The 17505-nt window shown below is 41.3% G+C and overlaps 1 protein-coding gene and 1 long non-coding RNA gene across 9 annotated transcripts in view; one reads left to right on the top strand and one right to left on the bottom strand.

Annotated features, from left to right (window-relative positions):
* LOC116697587 (uncharacterized) overlaps positions 1–8382 on the top strand; it is a 17724-nt gene extending 9342 nt beyond the window's left edge. The window contains exon 3 of the long non-coding RNA XR_004334014.1: positions 8373–8382. This is a non-coding gene — a long non-coding RNA (uncharacterized LOC116697587). The remainder of the gene's footprint in view (positions 1–8372) is intronic.
* Positions 1–17505, bottom strand: part of tns1b (tensin 1b) — a 231673-nt gene that overhangs the window by 186691 nt on the left and 27477 nt on the right. Inside the window, exon 1 of one of the 8 annotated variants that reach the window (XM_032528889.1) lies at positions 8212–8548. The exons of the other annotated variants lie outside the window; for them this stretch is intronic. Within the exon in view, the coding sequence (XP_032384780.1) occupies positions 8212–8292 (81 nt within the window). The 5' untranslated portion in view covers positions 8293–8548. Of the gene's footprint in view, positions 1–8211; positions 8549–17505 lie in introns of those variants that run through there. 8 annotated transcript variants of the gene reach the window in all.

Genomic DNA, 17505 nt, shown 5'->3' with positions numbered 1-17505 from the left:
CCTTTCCCATCTTTCATGTCTAAGCTGTCCTCAACCGACAAAGGCCTAAAATCCACGGTGACTGAACCTTGACTGTTTTAAATTAAAGTATGAAAATATTGACTGAAACAAGAGAATAGAAAATTAAAGTGTAAGAACAGTGGATTACAGTAGATTTAATATTTATTTCCAGATATTTTTTGAATGTGTCTCCTTCCATTATAAAATCTAATTAAAAAAAGCACTGTCCGTGTAGTTTTATGAGGTGATTTTATCAGGGCAAGCACCTTAGGCATTTCAGAAACAAGTTAGCCATGTGATTGAAACAAATGGTTCAGCTCCAAAACAAACTACACGCTGCTTGTGTCATGGGTTTTATATGAGGATGTTTCCAGGTATTAGTCAGTCTCTCAATCTCCTTATCTCCAGAAACCTACATGACACAAACAAAGTCTTATTAAAACCACACTCCTCAAAGATTAAGACGAAGTATTGAATTCATAAAATAAAGGAAGAAGGAAAGAACATCCTCACACTTTCATCTAAATCATGTAGAAAATACTGTCATGTTTAACCTATTCATACATCTTGCTTTGCTTATTGTAGATATGTTAATGTAATGAGAATGTTTTTCCCTTTATCCACCTCTTCTTTACTGTCCATTTCAGTTTGTTGGTTTGATTTGTGTTTCCAGGAAATCTCTCACTGAGAATAATAAATTCTTTATTACTGCCGTAACACAATTAGATTGTGATTCCCTGGGCCTGGATTCAGGTATGTGTTTTGTAATCTTATGACAAATCCATGTTGAACAACTCATGCAAGTTCTGTTTCATTTGTTTTCAGTGAAAATGTCTAAAATCGTTCAAGATAAGCTTTCTGTTCAAGAACACAAAGCTCAGCTAAACGCTAAACTTTCTCTCACGGTAGACTGCCTTTGCCAATAACATTGATTCAGTGGGATAAAACAAGTTTAATCAGAGACAGACAAGGTTCATCATAGGAGCCAGCCGCCGAGGGACAACAGCACGTATTCCATATCGCGCTGGGTTGGCAGAGACTCCGGCGCTTGGATGAGACCAATGAAAACTAAAACCAAGAACCGAAAGGTTCTCTGGGCTGGATGGGGATGACATGTTCTTTAGGGATTTTATTCTTATGATTAAATCTCATAATTTCCTGAAGAGTGCCTCTTCTGTTCTTCCGAACCAGATAAAAGTCCTTTCTGGATCGTTTCCTAAAATACTTTCAAAATACAAATAAATCCAACAAATCCCTTGTGGCCCTGAGAAGGAATACAAACCAAGTCACTTACGGAGTATAAATTAGAAGAATGATTTAACCCTTGTGTTGTCTTCCCATCTAAATTGAAAAACACCCAGTTTTGTTGCCGCTTTTTAATCAATGTTTAATTTATGTTTTTGTCCCTTTTTTCAATGTTTGTCACTTTTTTGATGTTTAACACTACTTGACACTTACTTATTAACTTTAGTTTTATTTTTGGAATTCATGGTCAATAAACCTCACTTTTAGGATATTTTACCTAATGTTTGAGTTAGAAAAACAGAAATTAGGAATTATTGAGACTAAAATTATTGGAATGGATGTTGATGATAATCACAGACTGGAATATGTCAACTTTTACTCAATACTATTTCAATGACACTTCAATTTGTTTTTAAATGCTATAAATTTGAATAAGACCCAAAATTAATGAAAGTAGAGATTTGGACTTGCCAAAGAGCGTTGGGTGGAATCAATCATGTTATTTTGGGGAATTACAACTGGGTAGTTTAAAAAGGAACATTGATATAGGAAAACAGGTCAATCTGACCCAAGGACAACATGAGGGTTAAAAAAAAAAAAAAATCTCAAATGCAAATCCCTGTCCCTTTGGAGAAATGCACAGGCCGCAGCAGGACGCTGTCAGCGCCACTTCCAATGACCATTGTTTGGCCTCACACTTGAATGCATAGGTATCCACGGGAGGTCTCAGATCTTACCCAGAGTTAGAGGTTATCATGGCATTAACAAGTTCCGCGGGCCTCTTTGGTGAGGGCCTTTGACTGACAGATTGGAGAAATGGTGCCAACAAAGATCTTGATCTCCTCAAACAATCCGGACTACAGCTGGACATGTCAAGAAATAAACACTGGCGTAATGGAGAAAGCTCCCAGCTCGTATTCTTTATCTCATGATCTCAGAACTCTCACATTCATTCACACAAATGTACACAAGCTCAACTCTTGGCATCAGCTTTAATAAAGTGACATGTTGTCCTGGGTTTGATCAGTGGTTTGTTGCTGTGTAAAAACAGCGTCTCGTTAAAATATCTTTTGCATAAGTTTAGCTTGGCCGCTCTGTTCCGCGCTGGCAGTAAAGAAGCACAAAGTTTGAGTCTACATGTACATTTAAGGGAAGTTTTGGAGCATAATGACTGTTGCACACATGAGATATTTAGCCTAGCCATATAAGGCAGCTTACAGGGGGTTGATAAACAGCGTATTAAACCTTTAAAGTCAGGCTATGTAACATTTGCTGGACAGCGTCAACAATGGAAATCAACAAGTTGGTGTGTTTACTTCCGGTTTTAATTTTGTGATGAACCACTGAAATTCTCTGTGATAGGCAGCTGGACTTTATTTTATAACTCCACAGTTCTAGCTGGCTTTTCTCCATAATTCCACAGTAGATGTGGACATGTTGGGCATCCCTAGAACGGGGAGGAACATGCAGATCAGGTTTGAAATTCAACAAGAAACCAAATTTGGGCGTTTGGGTTAACTTTGGGAAAAGTTAAGGAAGTTTAGCAATAGAGTTGTCAAAATCTTGATTTGTTTGCGCTGGCTTTTCTTGAAAGAATGAAAGAATGAATTTGATAGCTATACTGTTTTTGATTAAGATAATGTATCTTTTCTGAACAAAGTCTAAGAAGATTTCTGTACTTCCAATTAAACACAAATGATGTTTGTGTTATCGAAATCGCTGTCATTAACGTCACTGCCGACTGGGTAACAGACTAGCAGGGGATTTGTTTTGCTCCAGTACTGAAGGTGCCCGGGGCCCCACAATGAGCTTCCTGTTAGCCGTCCATCTTAACTACTACCAGGTCCAACACCTCCCTACACTCTGCCGCCAGTCCCCACAACAGTGACCCCTGACAGTCATTCTCAGGGGTCTAACAAGCATTTCCTTGAGTAAGATCACCTTTATATATTAATTGCCCACAAGAACTTATTGAAGTATGGCACTTAAAACCCAGAGAGGCTGACAACAACTACAGAATATATTGTAAAACATGTATATGTGTACTTATATAGATTTACATTGTGATCTGTATATGTGTATACAGTATATATATATATACACACACACTGTATATACATATACACACACACATGCATACACACCGGGTTATTCTTGCCTTTGGGGGGGGGACTACACACAAAACTATGCATGATCGGTCGCCGTACAGTAAAGGTGGGGAGTCTGTGTTACCTTATTTAACAGAATTTTATGCATTTTCTTAAAATTCCTGACAATTTAAAAAAACAAAAAAGTCTATTACGCTTTAGTAAATGAAACCCCAATGAAGAAAACTGGTCAAATATATTTACTCTGGGCGGTAAAATTGAGATTAGCGCTGGTATTCAGGTTTAAGTTCTTGTTTAAGGGTTGTTTGCTAAATTACAGTTAAACAAATTCAGAGAAGACTTAAAGTGCTATTTTTATTCTCAGTTCTTACCATTTTGGCACAGGGGACTTTCCTAGCTCTGGCTAAAAGCTCTTTGGGGGGTACCAAATATTCCTCTATTCAAAAACAATTGCTAGTTATAGAAAACCAAAACAGAACTTACATTTTAAACTTAAAAAATGTAACCAAAACAACAAAGACTAAAAGTTGGTAACCATACTAGCAGTCCCTAGACGCTGACATGTTAAAGGTGCTGATCACAACAAAGTGACAATTCTGATAATCTTAGAAATGTATCAGAAGTGACCAACAAGAAAATCTAGTCCCGAATGTGCTACTACAGGAAAGGGAATGGGGTACTGGGGAAAAGTCAATGGAAATTGTATCCTTTCAGGAACAGAAATGTGAAATTTGCCCAAATTATGTGATATCTTTTCTTTTAGAGTTGACATTTTGACCCAAGGTGGCACAGGAGCAAAGTTAATGAAAAGAAACAATTAGATTGTTGAAATAGAAATAGTCTGTACTATAGAATCCATTAAAGTGATTTGTATATTAATTATAAAATTGAATAGATGAGGACCAGAGGATATCCCAGGCAGATTTCATAGAGATCAAATCACTAGTTATTAATTGAGGTTTTTACAAACCAAAGTGTTGGTCAGAGCTCATTTTTACTAGAGACTAGGTGAAGGGGTCGCCAAAATAACCAGGAATCAATTTCTGGGAACCATGGATCTTCAGGGCAAACAGATCTTGGACATTTGTTGTGCAAAAATTAAAACAGAAACTAACCAGGATCCATCGAGATTGCAGTGTCATTTTGGCTAATTCTCGCGTCAGAAGGTAAAAAAGCAAAGGGATATTTGTCGTCCATATTACCTTCATAAAAATAGCTAGACTTAAAGTGGCTTTTCTAAGCCAAAAGTTGCCATTTTAGCTTCAAACTGCGTGGGCCTGCCATGTGTAACTCAACATCAAATCCAAATCTAGCATAATGGCTGATCTCATTCAAAACTCATGACATGAAATAACTTGTTGAGCCTAAAGGGTCTGGTGCAGTATATTCTGACTGCCAGGACTTTATTTATTGCTGCTGATCTGGTTATAATGTGTGCTCATGATGTCATGTCTCGCCTCTGACAGAATTATGGAGTGTGATGGACATGACACGGCACATAATCAGAGGTTAAAAGGGCAAGGATTATTATTTTCTGGGGGGCCAAGCTGGTTACAGCCCTTCAGAGATTTGAGGTAATATTGCACTAAATTAGACACAATAGTTAGGGTGGCATGATGTCAGAGATGATGGAAAAAATAAAAAGATGTTCAGAACAAAACAGAAAAATGACTCTCACGCTAGATATGAGGGTGAAAAAATGACGCAAAATATACAATACAGCTGAACATCAGTACATCCTATGCATTTACTATGAACTGCTCAGATTTATTTCATCCAAGAGTTGGGGAAAACTTATATCACCAAGAGAGCAGAATGGGGAAACTACAACCCGGTCAAATTTCTGAATCCTGAAACTCCCTCCAGGGATAATCAGAAGGCCATGGTGGAGGTTTAAGGCCAACGTGCCCAGTGAAGTATGCACAAAGCTGGGGGTCTCTTCAGGGACCAAAGGGGTGGGTGGGAGGTGTTACACAAAGCTCAACAACTCCCATAAATCAAATGAGCAAGGGTTAAACTTCCCATTGTAGTTGTTTAAGATTTTTCAAACAAGATCCAAAGAGCAACGCCAAAATGAAACCACATGGGTCTCGTTGCAAACGTCCGCAGGATGGCAGCAACGGAGTGAGGCAGAAAATAACTGCATGGCAAATCCATTATAGGAAAAAAAAACATTGGGGCAACGCAAACCCAGATGTTACAATTACAGAAATGTTTCCATATTTCAAAAGGGGCCCCACATGTGGGTCTTCTTTTCAACGCAAATCAGAGTTAATCTCAGGAACTCAGGTGTGTGTGTGTGTGTGTGTGTGTGGGGGGGGGGGGATCAAACTAACAACAGACAAGAGAGAAAAAGGAGAAAAAAGGAGAGGAGTGCATAGGGTGTGAGAAAAGAGCCAAATATACATAAATAGGAAGAAATGGTGGAAATGAGGCTAATCTAATCAGAAGGCAGAGGTCGGGGCTCCAAGTCTGTTTGAAACCGCAACAACAGGTTTAGGGTTCATCTATTTAGAGACAACTAAAGACCACGGACCTAACAGTCCTGAGATGACACCATTTCCCCGAGCGATCCCTTTGACACCGAACTGAACCTGGATGGACTGAGTGTCCATTAATGGATATCGATCATCCCAAGGAGTTCTACGAACCCTGACAACTCTGAAGGTTTAGCCAAGGGTCAATATTTGTGAGGCAGTGTTTCCTACAACAGCACCTTGCTGAACTAGAGGCACCTTGCCACCGCTCCCGACACCTGTTTGCTGCAAAAGCCACAATAGGTGGATGCATTCATGACCTGCCATTCTTAAATGTCAACAGGATTTGCGTGGCTTCTCTCAGCAACGGGCAGAGGACGTTTGATTGGTTTCGCAGCCCTTTCAGAGAAACCTGATAAAACTCCCCCAAAAACCCTTATTTTGGCCTTCATTAATTATTCAGTGTTTGTGGGGGAGCGGTAATCTTCCGAAGGTTTTCTTTCAAAGCCCTTTCCACCAATCCGTGCTTACTTTGCCCTCTGATCTTGCCCAGAGCATCTTCTGTTCATTTCCTGTGTCCTTCGGGGTTGTTCCTGTCATTTCCTATACTTTATATATTCTATACTGGAAATATCCCCTTTTATCCAGGACCATCCTGCTCTGGCAGGAGGAAACGTCCCTGTTTGAAGCCAGGCTAAGGAATAGATCTTGTCTAGTTCATGGAGATGGTCTGTTTTCTGCATCTGAACTCACTTACTCACACATGTTCATTCTCTCTGTATCTGTCTCTTCTACTTCTCTGTGGCTTCAGAATAGCTTTTGCAGCTGTACTCACTTTCCCAGCAGCCCAAGGAGTATGTCTGCGTCAATGCAAAGCAAACCTGTTCGGCTGAGACAGAAGTGCAGCAATGTATCATCAGAAATAAAAAAAAAAAGAGTACCATTTAAGCATTTGACCATTTTTCCTGATCTTTAGTGGTCTTGGAATATCCTTTGGGTTCCTGGCAAAGGTTCATGGAATGAAAAGCACATTCTCAGGGAAGGGTTAGTGGTTACCGTAACTCAAACCCCAATCTGTTGGAATAAGGTGTGCCCAAATTAAGGCTGTTTTAACGCCAAACAAAGATCTGCTATTAAGGCAGGGGCTCAGATTGAAGCCCGCCCCCTTAAGTGAGCTGGCTTTGTTATGCAGTGCTCTGATGCAGTCAATCAGTGACCCAGAGCTTAGCTGGGGGGCTTTGAGAATCTTTTATGACCCCCCCTTTCACCTCGCCTCCCGCTCCTCAAAAGAAAGAACGGTAATTAACTGATGAAGAGCTGTGTAAGATTATCCAGTCTGCTCGCCAAGGACTGCAGCTCTGTCAGTGGTGTGCAGTCATGTCCCAAAGGACCACTGCCGAATGGGGAAGGATGGATCTCAATGGTCTATTCAACTACTCTCGTCTTTCATCCTCTATTCAGCAGAAAAAGAGGAGAGCAGAATGCTATGTTGTATATTTGAGCCAGGAATGTCCTTTCATATCAGCACAAATTAGGAAAAGCACTCAGTGTTTAAAGACAAGTGTCGAGATCACGGCCTCAATGCGTTTAGCGTGGAAACACGCACACACACACGCACACGCACACAGAGTTCTTCGCTGACCACTTCATGGCTTGGAGGGCACACAAGTGCACAAACAGCCCCTCACTGTGAGCGGGAATGCACGGCAGATTGAATTATACAAGAGAAAGCAGAAATAGCTGTGTGTCTCAACCACCCAGCGAGAAACAGAGCGGGACACAGAGGGAGTGGGAAAGGGCGAGAAAGAGCGATTGAGGGAAAGAGAGCAGGGACTCCATTTAATTCAACTCAGTGTCAGAGCAGAAACAGTTCAGTCCGTGCATGGAGCTGTATACAGAGAAAATATTAATATTGTTTCTAAATGGAGAAAACACCCTCCCATTCTCCTTTATAATATCTCCCTCATTCAAATGTGTCACCGTGCCAAGGCCCCCCACAGCCGGGGTCCCAACCCTCAACCCAACCCCCGACAACAGACCACCCAATAGATCCCCAGCTTGATTTGATCAGTTTCCTCAAAGGTAGTGGGCTGAAGTATCATCATTCCAATGAGCCAGCCACCTCTCTCGATGTGGTACAACATCACAACAAGCTCCTTGTGGCTAATTGCATCATGAAACTGATTCTGTCACTCAACTCACTCATGCACTACTCTTAATTCTACTAGGACAAACTATGTGATTGAAGTTTTGAAGATATTACATTTGCATTTACAGAGGTCTGCTATTCCGTGCAAACTGCTCACAGAAGTGACAGAAGTCATGTGCTGACAGTTACAAATCAGTGAAAAGACCTTGAAATCACTGAAAAGTTCTCTCACCCAGAACATGCAGGACAGGCAGACCCAGGTCCGTGCAGGACCAGCCAGAGCTGCAGGCAGGCTCAGAGAGACAGACGGCATGGTGACGGCCAGGAGTGATGCTGCTGCTGCTGCTGCTGCTACAGACCAGTGGGCTTCCTTAAGTATAATCCAGCCAGGAGAAGAGTTGCCCAACGCTGCATAGCCATGGCTCTGGACGTAAACACTCTCCTTCACCTCGGGCTCCTGCTTTCTCCCACTTCCTCCCGGTCTGACTTGCTTTCTGCTCCTAAATTGGATCCTGACTGTCTCTCCACTCCGCTGTGCTCACTCTGTCTGTCTTCCCCTCTGCCGGGGAAACTTTCACAAAGCCTTTTTTTTTTTTTTTTTTGGGGGGGGGGGGGGGGGGGGGGGGGGGGGGGGGTGTTCAGGCTGCCCCCACTACTCCAAGGGAGCGAAGGGGGAAGGGGGTGCTCTGCTTATTATCCATCCCTTTTGCCCCTCCTCTCTCTCTCTCATCCCATGTCTCCCTCCCTCTTTAGCCCTCTAAGTCTCACCACTTTTAATTTCATTCATTCCTTGATCCCACCCGCCACCCCGTTTGTCCCCCTCAGCATCCGTCGCACTTCACCTCCCCCTGCCCTCCATCTCTCTTGCACAGTTTCCCCTGTGTATTTTTGTATTGAGCCCATTTTAATATTTCATAAACTCTGTCTCCCCCCTGCATTCACCCGTGTGATGAATATCCACTGGCATTATCGTATCATTTGGGATGTCAGAGAAGACACCTGCTTTTTAGAAAGTCACTCTCCTCAACACTGTTTGACATTATTGCTCAATTTTTAGCAATTCTCCAGAAATGTCCACAACTGTCCACAATGTCCCAATTACAAGGAACAGAAGCTGCAAGTTTGCATTCTAAACTCTTTAAGTAACAATAATAGTTACAGACACCTGTTCCAAAGTCATACCTTTTGCATGCAAGCCCCAATTAAATGAAATCCACAGATGCTGATTTTGAGCTTCCATGACTACAGTTTTGTTGTCTTAATAGGTAATAAAGACACATATTAGGCACCAATTAATAATCGGCACATGCAATATCAAAATAAGACATATTTTCCTCTCAATCTTACGAGTATAAAACTTACATGATTCTATATTTTGCTGACCATCAAAATAAAAATGTGTTAAATTGTCTTACAATAGTTTCTGACTTCTCTACCCTGTGGCACTCAGCTCCAAGGCCATTCGTCCTTACTTAAAAAGACATAAATCTCATAACACAGTAGGGCTGAACGACATTGTGTTTTAGCATCGACACTGCGATGTGCGCATGCGCGAGAGTCACATGGCAGGACGTTGCGACGTTGATGCTAATCCTTTTTTGCTGCTTGATAGAAAAGTAAACTTCCACCGTTCTCCTTTTACATGATTATTACCGGCCGACCCTTCCGCTTTAAGACAGGTAGCCATGTGGGCTACAGTAGTCTGTGTTTTATGTTTGCCGCAAATACGAACAAAATCACCTGATTAATGCAACATAATCACAACGTCTCCCGGCCATTTTCTCCTGCAGAAAGCTGCTAACAGCCAGGCTAAAGCTAATGTAGTTAACCTAAAGAAACAAGCAGAAAGCTGCTAACAGCCAGGCTAAAGCTAATGTAGTTAGCCTAAAGAACAACAGAAAGCTGCTACCAGCCAGGCTAAAGCTAAGGTAGTTAACCTAAAGAAACAGCAGAACTGTACCACCAGGCTAAAGCTAATTAGTTAACCTCTTGAAACAAGCAGAAGCTGCACAGCCAGGCTAAAGCTAATATAGTTACCCTAAAGAAACAAGCAGAAAGCGCTACCAGCCAGGCTAAAGCTAATATTAACCTAAAGAACAAGCAGAAAGCTGCTACCAGCCAGGCTAAAGCTAATATAGTTAGCCTAAAGAAACAAGCAGAAAGCTGCTACCAGCCAGGCTAAAGCTAATGTAGTATGAGTAGTTAAAAATAACTTTCTTTTTCATATCTCAATATATATTGCAGGGAAAAAAATATCGCAATGTCAGTTTTTTCCTATATCGTGCAGGCCTATAACACGGGTCACAAATAAAAGGTTTTATCTATTAAAAAAGGCTCAGTAATAGCCGAAAACAGCCAGTCACTGTAGTTTTTAGCAAACGTTACTCAACAAGACGTAATAGTGCATTTGTCGGAGACTATTTTCAGCTGTGGATTAACACACATTTGCTATGCTAGTGTGTATTTACAGCAGCAGCAGGACGGTGCGTGTGGGATTGAGTCTAAATAAACTACAGTGTGTGTTTGTAGTGAAGGAACATGTCACCCAGTGCAGCAGTGTGACTCTTTAATGTTTTAATATTAAAATTAGTTGGAAAAGTGGAATAAGATATACCAGTCTTTGGACACAAAACTTAATACTTTCATTGTTGAATTTTGCTTAAATTTCTTAACAATAACAAAAATATAGAATATTACCAGACTTATCCTTTAACCATCTTGGTTACCATTTTCAATCTCACCCTTGGCCTCCCAAAAACAGAAAGTGAAAGAAGTCCTTGAGGATCTACCTCTAGCAGTAGCAGTGGCCTCAGACAGAGTCCCGCCCCAATCCATCTTCCCCCTTTAGACCAAAGCACACACACACACACTACATGTGGGCTACATGCACCTGTAAACACTCATGCACCCATAATCTTCCCACACACAAAGATTCTCACACACGGAATTTGGGGTCCAGGACGACTATTTCCTCACAACATAAACACACATAATTAAACTATCAAGCTCACAGTATGTTGCATATACACAAACATTCACCAATACCCACCTATTCACATCTTTCTCACACACTATATAAATACACAAACACACCCATTACATTACATTATTACATTACAAGCACACACTCACACAGAAACATACAAACTCACTCACTCACTCACCCAGTGGCACAGCGGATTAAGCCCCTGGTATTTCCTGCTGGCCACCCCTACAGAGACAAATCCGCTAAAGGAGACAATGTTAGAGAGAAAACATTTGGACTTAATCCCTCATCAAACACACACACACACACACACAAAAGCTGGAATTTTGTCTGAAAAATGACTGCATATCTGTGTCTTTTTAGGGCTTCAACTAACCATTATTTGTATTATTGCTTGATTTATTTATTTTAGTTAATCAACAATCCTATTCACCAACTGGTCTTGTTTAGCCAGACCTTTCACCACAGCACTGTGGAGTAAGATCTGGCTACACCACAGATGCATTCTGGGATAGGAGATCAAAAAAACACTCTGGGTTGATTGCATTTCTTTAAACCAATCCCAATCATCTTGGGCGGTGCTGAGCTCCGGACGCAGCGACGGTGGCTCTGCTAAATAGTCTCAGGAAGGAACTTGTTCTGGTGGAACATTTGCACCCCGCAAAAGAAAACGCCTCATACAATATTAAATGAAGTTAACTGTTGACATAAGACAGTAACGTGAGCTATTTAAATTAGCTGATACATGGTTACATCTCATCTGGGTCCCAAAATGTCCCAGTTGAAGAGTAAATGCTCTAAACATTTTCTTTGTTCATCTTCACAATCATTCACCAAAAGAACCAAGCACCAAAACCAAGTTTCCAGCAGCTGATGGATTTTGAGGAGAGCAACACACAGAGAGTAGAAGGTGAGGGACATCCGGCGTGTGGCTAATTCACCTGGATGTCAGGCAATTATCCTGGAAATATACTTCCATTGGTCGGGAATAGTAGTCTGCTAAGTGGACTGTCAAAAGTGAAATTGACAATGCAATAAAAGTAACAAAACTAAGCAAATCTTAGCATATCGATTTACCTGCCAATTGTTGCAGCACTAGTTTGTAAAATCAAGATCGGCACTTTTGTAACAACGCACAGCATCAATATCTTGTAAGGTGCCAACTACCATACTTTCACAGTTTACCTGACAATGCAAGACCTATCTACTTTTAGATAGCATCAATAATAAACGAATGCAAGATATTCATGAGAACAATGAATCAAACCTTTTTGATCACTTGAGGACCGTGGAGAGAAGGTGCAAATTAAATAAACTTACTACTTGCCAAATTCTAAGCAGTTGAGTCATGTTTCGGACCACCTGCGGAATGTAAATCTAATATTTACTCTCAGTTTAACTGTTTTTGTCTCCACCAACTCCTGAGGAAAGTATCTGGCTCTTTAGCTGCTAAGTGCTTCATGACGATGAGACGCAATCAGGAAGACAAACGTTGGCATCAACACTGATGTAGCCAGAAGTCTCCGTTTGCGGCCGTTGAGACTGCAACACAACCCCGCAGATTCCAAACAGAAATCGGGCCTGAGGTGTTTTCACATGTCTGCGATGAAAGGGCTCGGAAACGCCAGAGCAGTGTGAACGCAAGGTGTAAACATAGAAAACGATGTAAATGTAGCCTTAATCATCGTGGGACCGATAGCCAATGGATGCCGAGATGGAAACTAACACAGCAAAGTTGCGGGTGCCGAAAAACCAAAACAATGAGCTAAAAGATGCTAAACTGCTCTGTTTATCTGAGGGGAACAGCAGTGGATGATAATTCTCTGTGTGTCACTACAAGTGACCGCTTTTGACACAAAATCTTTTGATCCATTGTTAATATAAGAAACGCTGATTAAAGCAGGTTAAATGTTCTTTGAATTGGATTGAATTCATTATAATAATAATTCATTTAGATCTCAAAGTGTATCTAACTGTTTGAGGCTATTTTAGAACATGACACAAAGTCACTGGATGACATTGCACTTGAGTGTTGTCCAGCAGGGCTTAGTTGTACTAAAATGATATCTAAGTGTTCACAACATCGCACACCATGTTCTAGTCTGGCATGAAGTCATCTCTAATTCCCTGTAAGCACACTCTGGGGTGGCAAACAGTGCATGATGCAGCTTTTATTTTTGATAAACAAAATATCTTCTAAATATAACATCAGGATTTACAGCACAGTCTGTAAAAATAATACTATAAGTAACATTTTCAATGCAGTACTTTTACTTAGTAGCCTAAGTAAAAGTACTGCATTGAAAATGTTACTTAAGTACAAGTATGTAAGCGTCTTCAGGAAAATGTTTTAAAGTCAACCCAGAAAAAACTCACGTTTTAGAAACTGGAAATGAGTTTTGTCAATGAGAGAGTCTAATTGGCTAATCATTTCACCTCTACCTGTCGGCCTATATATTGTTGGATAGTTTAATTTGTATTAAACCATCGTATTTTAGAAATTTTGTGTTTTGTGTGCAAAAATCTTAATTTGTAATTTAACTAAAGATGCCAGATTAATGTAGTGGAGTAAAAATACAATATGTAATTAAAGCTGCAAGCAGCGTTGGACGGGCTCTCGCTCCTCTTTGCGCGTCGAGGGTTACGTGACCCTGCATTTGTGCAACTGCCGTTGTAGGGGGGGCGTGGCAGGGGCAAACTGTCATCAATGAAAGAGGAACTCTCCGCTGAGTTCAATGATACCTCACACAATAGCCTACAATAAACTGATCATTAGTTATGAAAGGGGCGTGGCTTAAGCATATGGGGTGGGCACAGGCATCTCCAATGAAAAGGGAACTCCCTACTGAGTTCAAGGATACCTCACACAATGGTCTTCATCAAACGGGTTAGTTACAGAAAGGGGTGTGGTTTTAGCATAGGGGGCGGGCCAAACCATGACCAATGACAAAGGAACTCTCTTCTGAGTTCAATGATTCCTCACACAAGACTGTCCATTAGACTGAACATACGGTTCAAAAGGGGACGTGGCCTGAGTAGATGAGCGTGGTTAAAGTATAGGGGGCGGCTTAGTGACGCATGTAGACCAAACGTACGTTTTATCAGATGATGACTTTCATATATGGCGGATATCCTGTTGCCATTGGTGGGGTGCTATGTCAATTGGCCTTAAAATGTGCTCAGGCCTGAATTCTTGGGAATTTCAAGCAGATATGACAATGTACACTCAAGATACAACAACTTCTTTGTCCATTGATAAATGCTGAGGGTGGGCCACGCCACGACCACACCATGTGACGAAAAGTTTTATTTCAATAACTTTTCATCTTTAAGGTGTTGAGATGGCACAGACCAAATGCTAAGTCCATTAAGTTCAATGATACCTCACACAAGAGTCTACGTCATACAGTTCATTATCTGTGGAAGGGGGCGTGGCCGATCATAGGGGGGCGGGTCAAACCATCACCAATGAAAAAAGGAACTCCCTGCTGAGTTTAATGAACCAATAGCCACATTTGGTGAGTTTTTGAATATGATAAGCCCCTCAAAAAGGCAATTAATTTGCCGGGAAAAAGAAAGAAAGAATAAAAAATAAAAAGAACTACTTCAATTCCAATAGGGCCTACACCGCTTTCGGCGCTCGGGCCCTAATAATAATAATTCCTTCAGTTTCAATAGGGCCTTTGACGTTGTTAGCAATCGGGCCCTAATGTATAATGTATAGTTTATTAAATAATATATCATAATATTATACATATTATATAATAACCCTCTGAAATGTAGCACGGTAGAAGAAAAAAGTGGCATGGAAGTTAAAGTACAAGTACTTCCTTCTTGAGTAAGTCATTTTTGTTACAATACTGTTGACAGACTATATGCAGTTACAGCAAACCAGGTGCAGCCGCAGCACCCACTGGTGGTCACTGAACCAACTGCCTCCCCATTTATAATCAGACATATTCATATTAAATATAGGAGGGATTGCAGAGATAATTGGGGGGAGGGAGAATGCGCGAGGGTGAGGGAAGTTGTAATGCAGTGGGTGGGATGCAGAGGGGGGGGCTTATTTCCAAGGCTAATCAGATCACTTGTGGGATTTGTTTTAGTACCTCTTTAACCTTGACCATTTCTGTCTTCTTTTGTAAACCAGAGCCGAGAGCAGACAGCGGGGGAACTCGCACAATTAGGAAGATTAACCGGTGTCAGGTCGCTGTCCTTGAACCAAGAAAAGATGGGCAAACAGCAGATGGATTAAAGCTGTGCACCCTCTTACAACGGTTTCTTTTTTTTAAGGTTTCAGCAGACAAAAAAGAAATCAGAATCAAGCAACAACAAAAAAAGAAAGAGAAAAACAAGGGTCTGATAAGCAGATAGACGAGAGAGTGAATGCGTAAACAGAGGGGTGTGTTCTCTCATCTTGGCTGACGTCCTAGAACCTGCGAGATGGAGGGGGAGTTCACTTGTTGACAGACAGAGGAAGAAAACACTCCAGCAGGCCACCCAACACACACACACACACACACACACACACACAGACACGAACACACCCTTTCCCACCCCCATGACTCCCATCTGTTGAAAACAATACAGACCCCGGGCCCTCCCTTTGCAGAACGCTCACATGTGTGTGCACGTTTTTCTCTGTTGTCTCTGCTGCGTAGCGCTGAGAGGAAGGGCTGTCCAGTACACACTGACCCATGAACACAACAATACTCCTACAGTACATGGTGTGAAGACTACTCTGTGACGAATTAGGAGTAAACATAAAAGGGAACATTTTGGGGATCTTTCCCAGACTCTTTGGAGCAAGGGGGATTCAGGAGGGTTTCACTGACTTCGCTACACTTCCCTCAGATCACCTGTCACTTTCCCTTTCTTTCCTAAAGTTCCTCATTTTGAAGTTTCACTCGGCAGACCAACCTTTTTCTATACATGTAAACCACATTGGATTCTCACTTTTTTGTCCATTTATGTCAAACAATCTGCTTTTTCCAACGCCAGGTACATAAAATGACAGAGCCTAAATAGTACAGATATGTGAATAAATAACAATAGTCAACACAAAGGTGTAAATAGTATTAAAAAAGCTCTTTTCAACCCACTGCACACTACCTGCCCAGCGCCAAACAGCAGACAGACGCAGTTAGAGCCTAGCTGGTGAACACATGTAGTGTTTTGGAGCATTTAGCAGCCAGATGTGTCTTTCAGGAGTTCATGGAGATCACAAACGCAACTTTAAAAAAAATAATTTATTATTGGACTAATCGTCAGGTGCCAAGAAACATGGTCACTCGGTGAAAAGACTTGTCATCCCCCCCCCCCTCCTCTATACTGTCACGTGATAACAACCACACATAAGCATTAAATAAATGAACCGAACCATGACTTCTGTATACCGTTCCACCTCTACAGTCTACAACCCCGATGGTTTCACCTGATTGAGATGAAGTGGGTCTGTCTGCTCCCTAAATTTAAAACAGACCCTGTTGGCCGCTCGTTTGCAAACTTTCTCTTATTTTTACGAAAATAGTTCACTTAAATGTGTTTCTGAAAACATTTTTTGATTTGAGTAAAGAAGCCTGGACCTCAAGCCTGGATTTAGCAACTCGACGTCCCGCTTCTCAAATGTTGCTGCAACGCCACCAGAATGCATTTACCAGCTACTTACATAGAAATAGAACGGGAAGCATGGAAGACGTGCCATAAGGGCAGCCGCGGGTAAAGTGCCTATTCGCCCCTGTTGAACGCCACCTCATGACACAGAGACCATCAAGGTGCCAGCAGAGGAAGATGCACAACCCCAGGAGAAGGAGTCGCATGCTAAACACACAGCCATGGACCAATAACACTTTCTGCTTTAATTAGGGATGAGCTCAGTGTGTGTAGATGAGCACTGTGCAGATCAAGGTGTGTTTTGGGAGGGTGTGTGTACTAAAACACTGAGCAATAGCAGTGGCATTTGAAAGATTAATGGCTCTGTTTGACAAGCACAGACCTACTATCAGGAAAAGTCAAACTGGCAATATCCTGGCCTCTGTCTCTGTGTGTGTGTGTGTGTGTGTGTGTGTGTGTGTGTGTGTGTGTGTGTGTGTGTGTGTGTGTGTGATAAAGTGCTTATCTCTCCTGCCTGTCTCATCCTCTGTGCTTACAGCAGGCCTATCACTATCTGGACGCCATACAAATATTAAATTTTGTTTCCATTGTCATTTGGCAACTGCAGATGGAAATATTGGGACATTTGGTGAGTGAGTCATGCAAAAGAACACAATCCCAACATTACATACATATCCAAACGAGGCAATTACTCGTAAAGTGAATTAGATGGTTTTTTTGTTGATGACACTAAATGTCACGATTCTGCTACAGAGATTAATTGAAATCATATCTAAGTCGTAACTTTTTTGCAACTTAGAGTCAAAGCTTTGCATATTTACGGTGTGAGAAAACCAATGAAGGAATAAATGTATTTTATAGTCTACAAAGAGACTGAATAAAATAAAAATAATAACAATTCATTTTATTTATATATATATATATATA

The sequence above is a fragment of the Etheostoma spectabile genome, chromosome 11 (genome assembly GCF_008692095.1).
Source record: "Etheostoma spectabile isolate EspeVRDwgs_2016 chromosome 11, UIUC_Espe_1.0, whole genome shotgun sequence".
NCBI classification, from domain to species: domain Eukaryota; kingdom Metazoa; phylum Chordata; class Actinopteri; order Perciformes; family Percidae; genus Etheostoma; species Etheostoma spectabile.
The sequence above is the reverse complement of the archived record's forward strand: the minus strand, read 5'-3'. Positions and strand labels throughout refer to the sequence as shown.